The sequence below is a fragment of the Ailuropoda melanoleuca genome, chromosome 10, assembly GCF_002007445.2.
Source record: "Ailuropoda melanoleuca isolate Jingjing chromosome 10, ASM200744v2, whole genome shotgun sequence".
NCBI lineage: Eukaryota > Metazoa > Chordata > Mammalia > Carnivora > Ursidae > Ailuropoda > Ailuropoda melanoleuca.
This window is the reverse complement of record NC_048227.1, coordinates 93,643,962-93,656,790: the sequence shown is the minus strand read 5'-3', so window position 1 is coordinate 93,656,790 and position 12,829 is coordinate 93,643,962. Positions and strand designations below refer to the sequence as shown.

At 37.0% G+C, this 12,829-nt stretch overlaps 1 protein-coding gene across 1 annotated transcript in view; it reads left to right on the top strand.

The window, feature by feature from the left end:
• PPIL4 (peptidylprolyl isomerase like 4) overlaps window positions 1-12,829 on the top strand; it is a 35,179-nt gene that overhangs the window by 20,647 nt on the left and 1,703 nt on the right. Inside the window, exons 10-12 of the mRNA XM_002920512.4 lie at window positions 1,851-1,962; window positions 3,332-3,428; window positions 7,635-7,782. Coding sequence (XP_002920558.1) covers window positions 1,851-1,962; window positions 3,332-3,428; window positions 7,635-7,782 — 357 coding nt within the window. The remainder of the gene's footprint in view (window positions 1-1,850; window positions 1,963-3,331; window positions 3,429-7,634; window positions 7,783-12,829) is intronic.

The window sequence follows — 12,829 nt, the reverse complement described above, 5'->3', positions numbered from 1 at the left end:
TTTGGTTATATGTGTTACAGGTATCTTCTCTGTAGATTTGCCTTTTCCCCATTTTTTTTTTATTTTTTATTTTTTTTAAAGATCTTATTTATTTATTCGACAGAGATAGAGACAGCCAGCGAGAGAGGGAACACAAGCAGGGGGAGTGGGAGAGGAAGAAGCAGGCTCATAGCGGACGAGCCTGATGTGGGGCTTGATCCCATAACACCGGGATCACGCCCTGAGCCGAAGGCAGACGCTTAACCGGTGTGCCACCCAGGCGCCCCTGCCTTTTCCCCATTTTTAATAGTGTCTTTTGATAAGCAGAAATTTCTGATTTTTAGTTCAGTTTGTCAGTATTTTTCTTATGGCTGGTTTTGAAAAACTTTGCCTACCCCCACAGTCATGAAAATATTCTCCAATGCTACCTTTAGAAGGTTTGCTGTGAAATTATCTTTCTCATTTAGAGCTGTAATTTGATTTTTGTGTATTATGTGTATCATGTTAAATTTCATTTTTCTTACATTGGATAGCAAGAGGACTCAGCATAGTTTATTAGAAAGGTTGTCCTATCCACACAGTTTGGCTGTGCCATCTTTGTCATAAATCAGGTGCCTACAAAATATCTGAGAACTTTCTCTTTAGGGAAACGGCACAGTGATGCAATTATGCCTGCCCGAGTATAATCATTACCGATTCATCAAACATACATAGATTGTTGGAGCTTCTGCCTGGCTTAGTCAGTAGAGCACGCGACTCTTGGGTCATAAGTTTGAGCCCTATACTGGGTGTAGAGCTTACTTAAAACAAAAACAAAAACACTGATTGCCTATCATGTACCAGATGATGTTCTAAATGATGTAGATACACAGATGAATAAAGCTTTGTTTGTATCTTTATGGAGTTTATAATCCACTTAATTCTTGACATACATCGTAAATAAAGAAATTATCACTAGTTTTTTTTTTTAATTTTCTCTGAATTTAGTAAGTTGTGAGCACACCAAAGAATATGTTTCCAGGAATATAAGAGATGATTGATCAGTGCTAGCTTGAAATGCATTACTTCTAGCCTTCAGATGTCAGAAACGGAGATGTGGGATTTGCAAAGTTGCTGACAGGAAGAATCGTTATGTTACACAGACCTTCGTATCTTAGGCCCACAGTCCATTATCCACACCCTTGGGAGTAGCTATGTTTCTGATTTCAGGCTTTTTCAGAACTTAGAAAGGTAATAGTGTGTATATGTATGTGTACACACACCTTGTGGGCTGTGTAATACTCCTCTGGGTCAGCACTCCATAATCATTCACAAAATCTTTCTATGCTGAAACAAATGCATATTCATACCAAGTGGAAAAAATTAAGGCCACAGTCTTCTGTTACATCAGGTTTTGTTGTCAAATGGGTTTTAACACCAAATTTATAAAAAAACAGCTTTCAACTTTCAGAATATTTTTGGATTTCGAATGAAAGGGTTTGTGGATGGATGTGTACAACACAATTTGTAAATGTATGTATGTCCACTACGGTCACACTGCCTTGGCTCGAATCCTGGCTCTCAGCCTGGCCAGCTGACCTTTGGTAACTTCTGTACCTTTCTAAACATATGTTTTCTCTTCGAGAAGATGGAGGTAATAATAGGTAGTACGTCATATGCTTGTTATCAGAGTTAACTGAGCTCCTAGATGCAGAGCATGAAAAGTATCTGGTGTGTGATAGGCACTCAGATGTTAGTGTTAGTAACAACAGACTTGCTATATTTTCGGTATTTGTTCTAGCTGCAGAATTGCTGTATTTTCGGTATTTATTCTAGCTGCAGAAATCTTTTCCATAAAGATTTATGCTTGAGTTTTTGTAATTAACTATCAGGAAGAAGATTGTGAGAAAGCGTTCTTCAAAATGGACAATGTACTCATAGACGACAGAAGAATACATGTGGATTTTAGCCAGTCTGTTGCAAAGGTTAAATGGAAAGGAAAAGGTATGTTGGTTCAGCTTCCTTTGTTTCCGTTCGCTGTGCGTGCGTGTGCGTGCTTGTGCGTGCATGTGTATGTGTGTGTCTGTACCTCCTTTACCTTAGAGCTGTTCATTAGGAGAAATGTCTACTGATGGAAATGCTGTCATTGATGGTTTCACGTAGCTGCTACCAAGAATCTAGATTCTTGGAGTGTGTGTGAGTGTGTATATGTGTATTTAAGCTGATTGTGAATATATTTACTATCTTTCAATGTGTTATAAATTACTTAAAATTACCCATTGCAAACATGGCATATTTGCCAAGTAATGATTTTGATGGTTGTGGTGGCTTGGTTCTTCTAGATGCAAAACTCTTAAGTTTTTTTGAAGTTCATTTGTTGTAGTTGTCGTATGGTATAAAATTGAAAAGATGATGTAAAAAACTGTCCCTTGCACTCCTGCACCTCATCTATCCAATTTTCCTTCCCAGAGGTAACCACTCTTATCTGTTTCTTGTATTATTTTCCACATACATTCTTTGAACATATATACATATATATTTATTTTATGTTAGAATTTCCTTTTATTTCATATTTTTATTCCCATGTAGGCTTTATGTATATGTGTAGCTTTCTCTTTTAAAAAAGGAAGTATATATATTTTATACATATAGTTTTCAACTTGGGAGTAGAGGGGCTGCATAGGATGCTTTTTCCTGGCTCTGCCACTGAAGGCCAGTCAAGATCTAACAGTAGGTCCTATTTTTCTGAAGGGATTGTTGATTTCATTTTTGGCACTTGGGAGGGAATACAGGTGACTTAAGAATTTCAAAGCAGAGACAGTTGTTGCACACCCGCCCCTTTCATTTCAAGTTCCCTTTAGGGAACTTCTGTGTACATTCCTACTGTCCCACTATCTGCTTGGTGCTCTGTTAAGATTTTGGTCATTGTCTCTTCTGACAGCTCAGAGATCTTTAAAGCCTCATTTCTTCCAAACTTCTAAGCCTCTCAGATCTCAGACTCCAGTCTCAAGCCTTCAATTTCCTTTGGATCTAATTTTCTCATGGACTTAATGGCTCTACTTAAATACTGCATTATTTCCCAGTGAATGTATTCGCTGTGTAATTTATGATTTGAAAGTTTGATGTTGTAATACTCACATATGTCGTTAGGTGGCAGCATATAGCTACTTAGCAAAATGGGTACCTGATTTCATTTAAAATAGCAATGGACAATGAATTACTATTCTTTTGTTCTCTTCTCAGCCTTTTGCTGTCTGCCAATATATATGCCACTTATAAAATAGCTGCTATATCTCTTATAAGTTAATTTTTGTTCTTTAATAAATTAGGTGAGTTTTCTTACTACGTCTTTTTTTCTTTTTTTTAATAATAGGTGGGAAATACACTAAGAGTGATTTCAAGGAGTATGAAAAGGAACAGGATAAACCGTCTAATTTAGTTTTGAAAGATAAAGTAAAGCCCAAGCAGGAGTATCCTTTACAAGAACCAATTAGTCAATCTGTATAGACCATCCATTCTGTGTAGAGAGTATTGTGTGACATGTTTTAAAAAGTCACAGTCTGTAGAAGACAAGGTTCCTGAATCTGGTGGTTTGTGAAGACGTCATTTAGTTTATTGTAATCCTTTTTCACCATCTTACATATACTTTTCTTTTTTGGTATATTCTCTAATGTATGGAGAAGGTTAGGGTTGAAAAAAATCTCTAGCCTAATTCTTTTCCCTCCTTACTCTTAGGTTAAGGTTAACACTTATTCTGAGATCTTCAGGTAAGATTCGTATTTTGTATACAATTGTAGTGTTTTAAATTCCTCATACTCAGAAATTTTCTTCATATAGCTGTGCTAAATTCTTGGTGTTAACCCCCCTCATAATATTTAACTTCTTTGGAGATGGTAAATATGTAGATTAACAAAATCCTGTTGTTCTCTTACATGATTAGGTTGCTTCTTTCTGCTTAGTACATTGTCAGTCTAGCAGCAAATATTTATTGGGCTCCTGTTCGTATGCAAGGGTTATCTTTTATAGGATTAAAAAGAAATCCGTTGACTTGACCATTTAATTTAGGTTCTTCCAAGTTTTAGGTTGAGACAAGTAAAAATCAATGAAACATACTATTTACATTATGTCATTTTAATTTGTTCATTGATACTCGCATTATAAATCTATCACTCTACACATTGTGCAAGTTATTTCTTTTGTGGTTCTTTCTGTTAAATGGTTTCTTTGTTTCCTAGTTTCTGTTGGTATTTTAGGGATTCTCTTTTCCCACACTGTCTTAGACACTTCATTTCCAAGTATTCATCAAGGAAAGATAAATATCAGGTTGACTTGTTATATACTCATTTAAAAAATGTGTTGACTGTCTACAATGCATAAAGCATAGTAAAGCATAAGAGGCATAAGAGATGGATAAAGTCTGAAATGTACTGACATGAGGAGGGGCTTTCACACGCAGGCACACGGAACAGTAAGCTAAGATTTAGTCTAAAAGGATGAACATTGGGGAGATATGATTGAAATATTAAAATTATAAGAGGTATGATGGAATACACTTGAGATTTATTTAACAAATATTTGAAATTAAATTTAGGCTAACCACTAGTAGCTGTAGCTGGCAGAAGGAAGTGTGTAGGACAAATAAAAGGAAGTACAGGCTTAGGGTGTAAAGCACAAGGAGATGTCTTTCGTCTTTTCTCTCATAGAGATGAGTGGTTTGGGCTGAAAAGAAATAATATATAGTACTAAAATGTTTTAAATTCAAGATGATAGATTACTAAAAGTTGAGAAAAGAAATAAGGCATGTTTGAGAATAAATATGTAGCCCAGTTCTGTCCAATAGAACTTTCTACAGTGATGGAAAATTTCTCCACCATCCAGTGTAGCTACTAACCACATGTGGTTTTTGAGCATGTGAAATGGACTGAGGAACTGAATTTTAAAGTTTGTTTAATTTTAATTAATTTAAACAACCACATGTGACTAGTATTGAACAGTGCCTGCTTTCAGTCTTTTGAAATTGGTGGAGAAGACACACATGTCCTGATGCAAATCATTGTTAATCATTCTCAAACAGAATATTAAACAAGGAAAAAGGAAATTCTTGAGTCTGACCCAGTAAGGTAGTCTTTATGTTCTTGGTAGTTGATAGATTTCATTTTAGCAAGGCATTTATAATCTCAGGTACAATAATAGAGTGATAGAACTTGTGTTTATAATATGTAAGAGGTATATATATATTCCCCCCCCCACCTTGTATATTATATGACTTTGTCACTATGGCAAGGAAAGGAGATTCAGAGGACAATCTAATAATCAGATAAGTTTAGTGAGGTGTTTTTTTTTTTAATAATATAAGTTTTAAGTTAAAAAGGCATGGTGGAGATACACTTTTATGGATCTTGAGAGAAAGAGAAATTATTGTAAATTAGACTACTAATAAGATTAAAGATAGAACAAAAGGAAAGGCAAGTTTAATTTGGCCAGGGTAGACCTTGGGGAATAAATTGGGGAAAGGAAGTCAGAGAAATCACAAGTCTGTGTTTAATTCAAAGGACTTTGGAAAGATTTGACGCGTGCTAGTGTTGCCTGTAGTAGTGAGTAGGAGATGGTGGGTGAGGGAGAAGAGATGTGACAAGTGTCTTGGCAATAAATAATGATAAATAATCAACAAATACTTATTTGGCATCAATTAGCAGTGACATAGCCCCTGCCCTCATAGACCTTACATTTTATTGTTGGAAGAGGGATGGACAGACATTAAATAATTACCATGAAGCAAATATAAATATGTCTAGAGTGTTGCAAAGAAGTACATTGGTGGGATGTGGGGCTTATAGAGGTGAGGAGTCAGGGAAGACCCTCAGGTAACACTAAGAGAAGTGCCATTAAAGCTGCACCTTGAATAGAGGGGGAGAGCTAAGATGGGAGGCTGTTTTCTCTAACTTGATCCATCATTTAAGAAATCCAGTTTTTTATTATACCCGGCACAATCCAAGTATAGCCATTCACACGCACACATAATTGAAACAGAGTTGCCATGGTATTTTTATTAGATGCCGTATACTCTGCTTTCTATTCTACATTAGTACAAAATACTGAGTGTGACCCACTAAATGGATTTTGGATGGAGGGAGCTGCATGTGTGAAGCAACATGGTAAATAAAATCCTGCACAAGGGCTGTTGAATTCACACCTGAAAAAGGAGAGGCTCCAGAAGCTACTCTGGAAACAGTGTGACATAGTATAGAGGAGAAAAGAAGTCAGAGATAATGGAGTAGGAATAGGGTATGGTGCAGGCTGACTGGCCATCTTTAGCCTTCTTGTGAAAAGCCAAGAGTACGCAGCATTTTCCTGTTCCGTGTTATGTAGAAGTGAAACTCCCCGAGGAAGGCATGGAGCTGCAGCATTGTGAAGACAGAGCCGACACTCTAGCCTGAGGGAAGTGTGTCCCCCATTCCTCTAGCTGCGCACGCCTCTGAGACCTTCTCTGATTGTTGGGCTTCCTCCTCAGCTTGTTTTTTGAAAACCACTATTCTGGCCCTTGTCAGCCTTCCTCAAATACTGTTTTAGAATTTGAGATTATTTTCAACAGAGGGTGTAACAGTTTTATATTTTCTCTTATTCTAAGACATAATAGTATATTAGAGAAAATACTTATCTCTGAATTAAAACACATTATCATAATTTTTATAACACATTTATGTGAAATTAAGACAAGATTCACTCATGTCTATAAATGTTGAGTCACTGTGTTGTACACCTGAAACTAGTACAATATTGTATGTCAACTAAACTTCAAGCAAGAAAAAAAGATCCACTCATAACTTAACACCTAGACAAATGATACGTTTTCTTGTTGTTTCTTTCAAATCTTGATCTTTTTATGTTTTATAAAGTTATGATTACCATATGGTATAGACAGTTTTTATTTCAAGCTTTTTCCGCTTTTAATTTTTCATAAACACTTTCCTGGGTTTTTTCATAGCATTCATTTATCATTGCTACTAACTTTCTGTGTAATAATATATCCTGTTGAAGTTCTACAGTATATTTAAGAAATGTCTTTATTACTAGGCTTTTGTTTCTCTCAGTTTCTGTTATAAAAAATAATTGTTATATATACCTTTGTTCATTTAACTTATTTTAACCTTTTATAAATTCTTACTTGAATTTAAATATGGTGGCTGTTGCGAGGCATTGCTGAATTCCCTCCTATAGGATTGATCTAATTAGTACTTCAAAAGAGTCACATGAATGTATCTTTTATCTCTATAGCTCCTCTGGCATTGGGGTGTGTAATATCTTAATTTTTTCCAGTGAAACATGTGCCTCATTTTCTAAGTTTAAGTTATTTTTTTCATTATTGACAAATAGGTTTCCTAATTTGTTAAGGCTACTTAAATTTTCATTTGCGTATGTAGTTTTTTGGCCCTCCATGTTTTTTGCCTGCTTACTTGCCAATCGTTAAGTGTTTATTTAAGGTCAGGGTTCTTTCCATTTTTCCTGAAAGAAAATACGAAGTAGTTTTGTTTTAGAAACAGACTCTATGCTTGTGAGTTGCTTTTTGCTTTAAAAAATTACCTTTAGTTTCATGGCCTCCTTAGTCTACCAGATTCTTACGTTTTGATGTATTATCAGGGTCAGTTCTCACATCTGTCCTTAACCAGCTGTTGCAGTGCAAAGTATGATCTTGTACTAGATGAGCAGGCAGAAGATGCAAAATCAAGTCACTCACACACGAGTAAAAAACACAAGAAGAAAACGCGTCACTGCTCTGAAGAAAAAGAAGATGAGGACTACATGCCGATCAGAAATACTAATCAGGTACTTATAATGTCCAGCCTTAGCTGTAGAGAGATAAATATTTTATCCCTCTGTAGATTACTTCTTAGTGACATAATATATGTCACTAAAGGTATAGTTCTGAACAGGGTGGGTATGTTCCTAACTCTAGAACATAGAATGATTTCACTGGGGTGATGGACTTAGTTTTCAAGAATATATATCACAAGTGATAAAAGATTGTTTTCAAAGTAACTTAATATATCATTCAATTTCATATTGTGAAATGAGAGATTTCTTTAACTGTGGACACTTACTCCCATCAGAAGCAAGTGTGGTTGTGCTGAAACAATGCTTGTCATTTTAATTTATCACCAAGTGTTATGGATAGTACTTACAGCTCTTGAAAAACTTTTTAAATTAATTTATTATTATTTTTTTAAAGATTTTTATTTATTTGAAAGAGAGAGTGAGAGAGAGAGCATGAGCAGGGGGAGAAGCAGACTTCCCTGCCCAGCAGGGAGCCTGACTTAGGGCTCGATTCCAGGACCCTGGGATCATGACCTGAGCCAAAGGCAGATGCTTAACTGACTGAGCCACCCAGGTGCCTCGCTCTTGAAGTTTTAAGACCTGTGAAACATTTATGCCCTCCCATATTGTGATCTGAAATAAAAACAGTTCAAAATTCTTGAACAATACGTGTTCTGTTTTTTTTTAAGATTGATTGATTGATTGATTTATGTGTGAGAGAGAGAAAGAGAAAGAGAGAAAGGACCACCAGAAGTAGGGAGAGGGGCAGAGAGACAAGCAGACTCCCTGTTGATTGCGGAGCCTGACAGATGGCTTAATCCCAGGACCCTGAGATCATGACCTTGAGCGGAAGTCAAAGTCAGATGCTTAACCAACTAATAATTCCTCAAAGAAAATTGATTCTAGGGAGAAGTCATTTCTAGGCTGTGTTTTTGGCTCTCGGTTAAATGAAAAGCAAATTACATGATAGCCCCCTTGCTTTTGTGTTACCATGGGAGGATTTTTTTTTTTTTAAAGATTTTATTTATTTATTTAGCACAGATAGAGACAGCCAGTGAGAGAGGGAACACAGCAGGGGGAGTGGGAGAGGAAGAAGCAGGCTCATAGCGGAGGAGCCTGATGTGGGGCTCGATCCCGTAACGCCGGGATCACGCCCTGAGCGGAAGGCAGATGCTTAACCGCTGTGCCACCCAGGCGCCCCCATGGGAGGATTTTTGAGCTGGGCCTGGTGGGTAAAGAGATTTTAGTAGGCCGAGGTGAGAGGGAGAATATTCGGGATGGTGAGAATGCTACGTCAAGCAAAGACCCAGAGAAGGCGAAATATGTAGTATGGTTGGCAAAGGGTGGGATTGGCTTCAGAGAAGCTAAGAGTAAGTTTCTGCGCCACTCGCCATTGATGTGCCCTCAGCAAGTCACTTAGCTTTCTGAGCCACCGCCGCCACCTCTGTGAAACTGAGATTATACTTATGTTACAGATACGTGGTACGTATTTAAGATTAAGTGAAGAAAAATGTGTGTGCACACATTTTCTACACTGGCTGTTATTTTACTATTACAGTCAAGTTACCGTGTTTTAAATCAGAATAGTTTCTGTGGTAAGGCCATTCACTGGATTCATATCTCAAGTAATTGGTTTCTTTTCAATGTTTAGGGATTGCTTTAAGAAATTTTTTGGTGTGTTTTATAGTTATAAAAATTTCTCGTATGCTTCCAAGTAAAATCTATGAAGTGGTACGTGCGGAGAACCTAGATTCTATCCCCGCCCCCCCTTCTCTTCTGCCCCCAAGACAGCCACTCGCTGTGTTTCATGAGTTGTTCTTCGCTTTTAAAAAATTTCAGCAGATATGTATTTTATATATATTCTTAGTTTCCTCTGTTCTAGATAGCATGTATTCCTACTCCTTGCTGTCATCTTATGGACCTCTCTTTTTCCATAGCCCTTTTGCTATTTAAAGAGTGCCATCATTCATGCCCCGCCCTCAACATTTTAGTCACACCTTTCCTGTGTCACTCAGTTTTCCTGCCATGCACATGAATCAGTGACAGCTAAGGGCGTCTGTGTGCTTGCAATGTGAGGTGGATACGATTTTCCCCATTTCACAACAGAGAAAGTGAAAACTGAAGAATTTAAGTGACTTGCCCTGGTTTTACAGAGCTGATAAATAGCAGAGCCAGTGTAAATCCGGACTTGTGCTCCTAGCCACCCTGCTGCTGCTCTGACCTGGGGTGTATTCCTGGCAGTTTTCTCTCCTAAATTCTAGTGCTATTCTAATAAAATTTGTCTCCTAGTGTAATTCCGGTGTAATCTAACTGGTATTTCTCCTTCTTAATTTCTATACTGTATTAGTTTAGCCTAAGACCACCCCAGTCTTTTGAAATGGTGGCCAGGTCACGTTTCTATGAATATTTAGCATGTTTTCCACTAGAATTCCTTGATTCCCCCACCCCGCCGCCCAGTCACCCCACCTCACCGTGTCACGTGTTGTTTTTAGCCATGGCTTCTCATCCTGTACTTGTACATGGTATCTTCAGTGAATTTAGGCCTGGGATACATATTGGTGTATTTGAAATAATCAGAGGTCTAAAAAAATCCAGAATCTGGCTGCATTTTAAGTCTGTGATTCCCCCTTCTTTTTTGTATCTTTTTTTATCCTGTTGTTTGATTACTTAAAACTTTACAATAGAAAATATTTTTCTTTTTTGGCATGGAATAAAAGCCATCAAGTAGTTTTTTGGGGGGAACGTTGTTAGAATTTTTTAAATAATTTAAAATCAGTTGGCAATTATAAAATTGTTAAGTTCCAAATAATAATCTCCTCATTTCTCCCCTCAAAGCAAATGTTTTTTGTTTTGTACTTTGATTTAATACAAGTATACTAATTTTCTTTTTCTTTCCAATAAAGTGGCATCTGTATTTAAGATTTTAGTGGGCCCAATTTTTTGTTTATTATTCTGATTTTTATCCTTTTATCCTGAAATTTTAGTCTCAAACATATAATCATTAAAGGGAATTTTCAATACTAGGTTATTCTCAGGTGTAGCTCAGATTTTCCTATTTGTTGGTATTTTGCTTTGTGGGCCTTGTTTCCTAAGAATGTTTTAACTTATTTCTTCAAGTTCTTTGTTTTTTATTGAGTGACAGCCTTACTGTTCAATTTGAAAACTTCTCTGTTTAATTTTTCCACCTCATGTCTTCATTCCAGAGATGGTTACTATGTTGTTGAGGTTTGGGTTTTACTGGGGTTCTGGGAAGTGAGTTTTCGCCTGCAGGTTGCCTGGCTGAGAAGTATGTATACTGGTTGTCAGTCCTCCTCTGTGGCTTTCATAGCTGTTTATTATTCTTATAATTGGGGACTCTATTTCTGTTCTCATTTTAATCAGTTAACATTACTTTAGTGATTTAGATTTAACTAAATCTTTGATTTAGTTCCAGAGATCTGAGAAAGGATAGCTTTTAGTTTAGATTTTTTGGGATAGGTTAAGGTGATTGCTTTAAATTGACCACTTAAAAAATAAATGGCCGTTTTATGGTGTTTTTTTCTTACCTTTTTAGCCACGTACTAGTTTAGTCATTTTGTCTTATGGCTTAAGTGTATAAAATGATAGAATTTTTTAAAGTCTGTACTAGAAAGGACTTAGAGCTCATCTAATTCTTTCCCTTACCCTTAGATGTAAAGATCCTGACCCCACATGCCTGTGGCCCTTTATAGTTTAATGAGAGAGCTAGAACTTTAACATGATTTTTATTCAGTCAGGTATGGGTTTTTTTCATTATTCTGTACTACCCCCCTTTTCAATTTTATATGTCAAGTTACTGATCAATTAAAAAATCATCTCCACCCTGTATAGATCTCTTGAGTCTCAGTTTCCTTACTTTCTAGAATGAGGGTAATATTGTACTCCAAAAGCACTTAGCACTGTGCTAGCACATACTTAAAGGATCTGTTCTAACATGGCTTCATCTAGCCACCTGACCTTTTCCCCTTCATGCACATGGAGCTGATTCTTCCTTGCTTTTCAGTTTTCACTTCCACTCCATGCATTAGCCTTCTTGCAGCCAATCCACAGCCAAACCCACTCATTCTTTGAGGTTGATCTCAAGTCCTAACTTCTCTATGAAACCTTCCCTGGTAAATCTAACCTCAAGATTATTTCTTGTTTGACACATCTCCTAAATGGCAAAAACCATTTGAACCTAGAGCTGCCCAACTTTTTAAAGCTTGTGTAGCTTTGAAAAATACTCCCAAGTAGGAGAGGTTTTAAGGTTTCAGTGCATTTCAGATTTTCAGCTTCATCAAGTTTTTCAAAGAATTAAGTACTGTATAATCTTTTATCTCTTTCTCTCTTATTTTAAACACTCAAAGCACTTAAGTGCCTATTTGCATAATTATGGAAGATTTTATAGTTATACATCAGTTAGCATTTTAAAAGTTTATTGTCTCAGCCAATACAGGAATTAGGTATACAGACAGGATAGTGTGTAGATATTTGCCTTTTGTGTATGTTACAGGAAGCACAAAAAATTCTTTTATCTAGGGCTGTCATATATTGCTAGAAAATAGTTGTTAAAGGGTTAAACCAAATACTCATTTTTCTACCTCTGGGACTCTCAGAGAGTGAGAAGAACCATTGGGTGGCTCAGTTGTTAAGCGTCTGCCTTCGGCTCAGGGAGTGATCCCAGGGTCCTGGGATCGAGCCCCACATCAGGCTCCCTGCTCCTCTGGGAGCCTGCTTCTTCCTCTCCCACTCCCCCTGCTTGTGTTCCCTCTCTCGCTGGCTGTCTTGAACTTACCACCCTGAAATCAAGACCTGAGGTGAAATCAAGAGTCAGATGCTCAACTGACTGAGCCACCCAAGCGCCCCTGAGATACTCATTTTAATTGGGGATATAACACAAACAGAAATAGAATTGTTGTAACTAGCTTTTTTCATATAGGAAAATTACTGCTGTTACTTAATTAGTAAGAATAGAATTTAGGGGCACTGGGTGGCTTACCTGCTTAAGATTCTCTCCCTCTGCTCCTCTCCTCTCTTTGTCTCTGTCTCTCTCCCCTCCCCC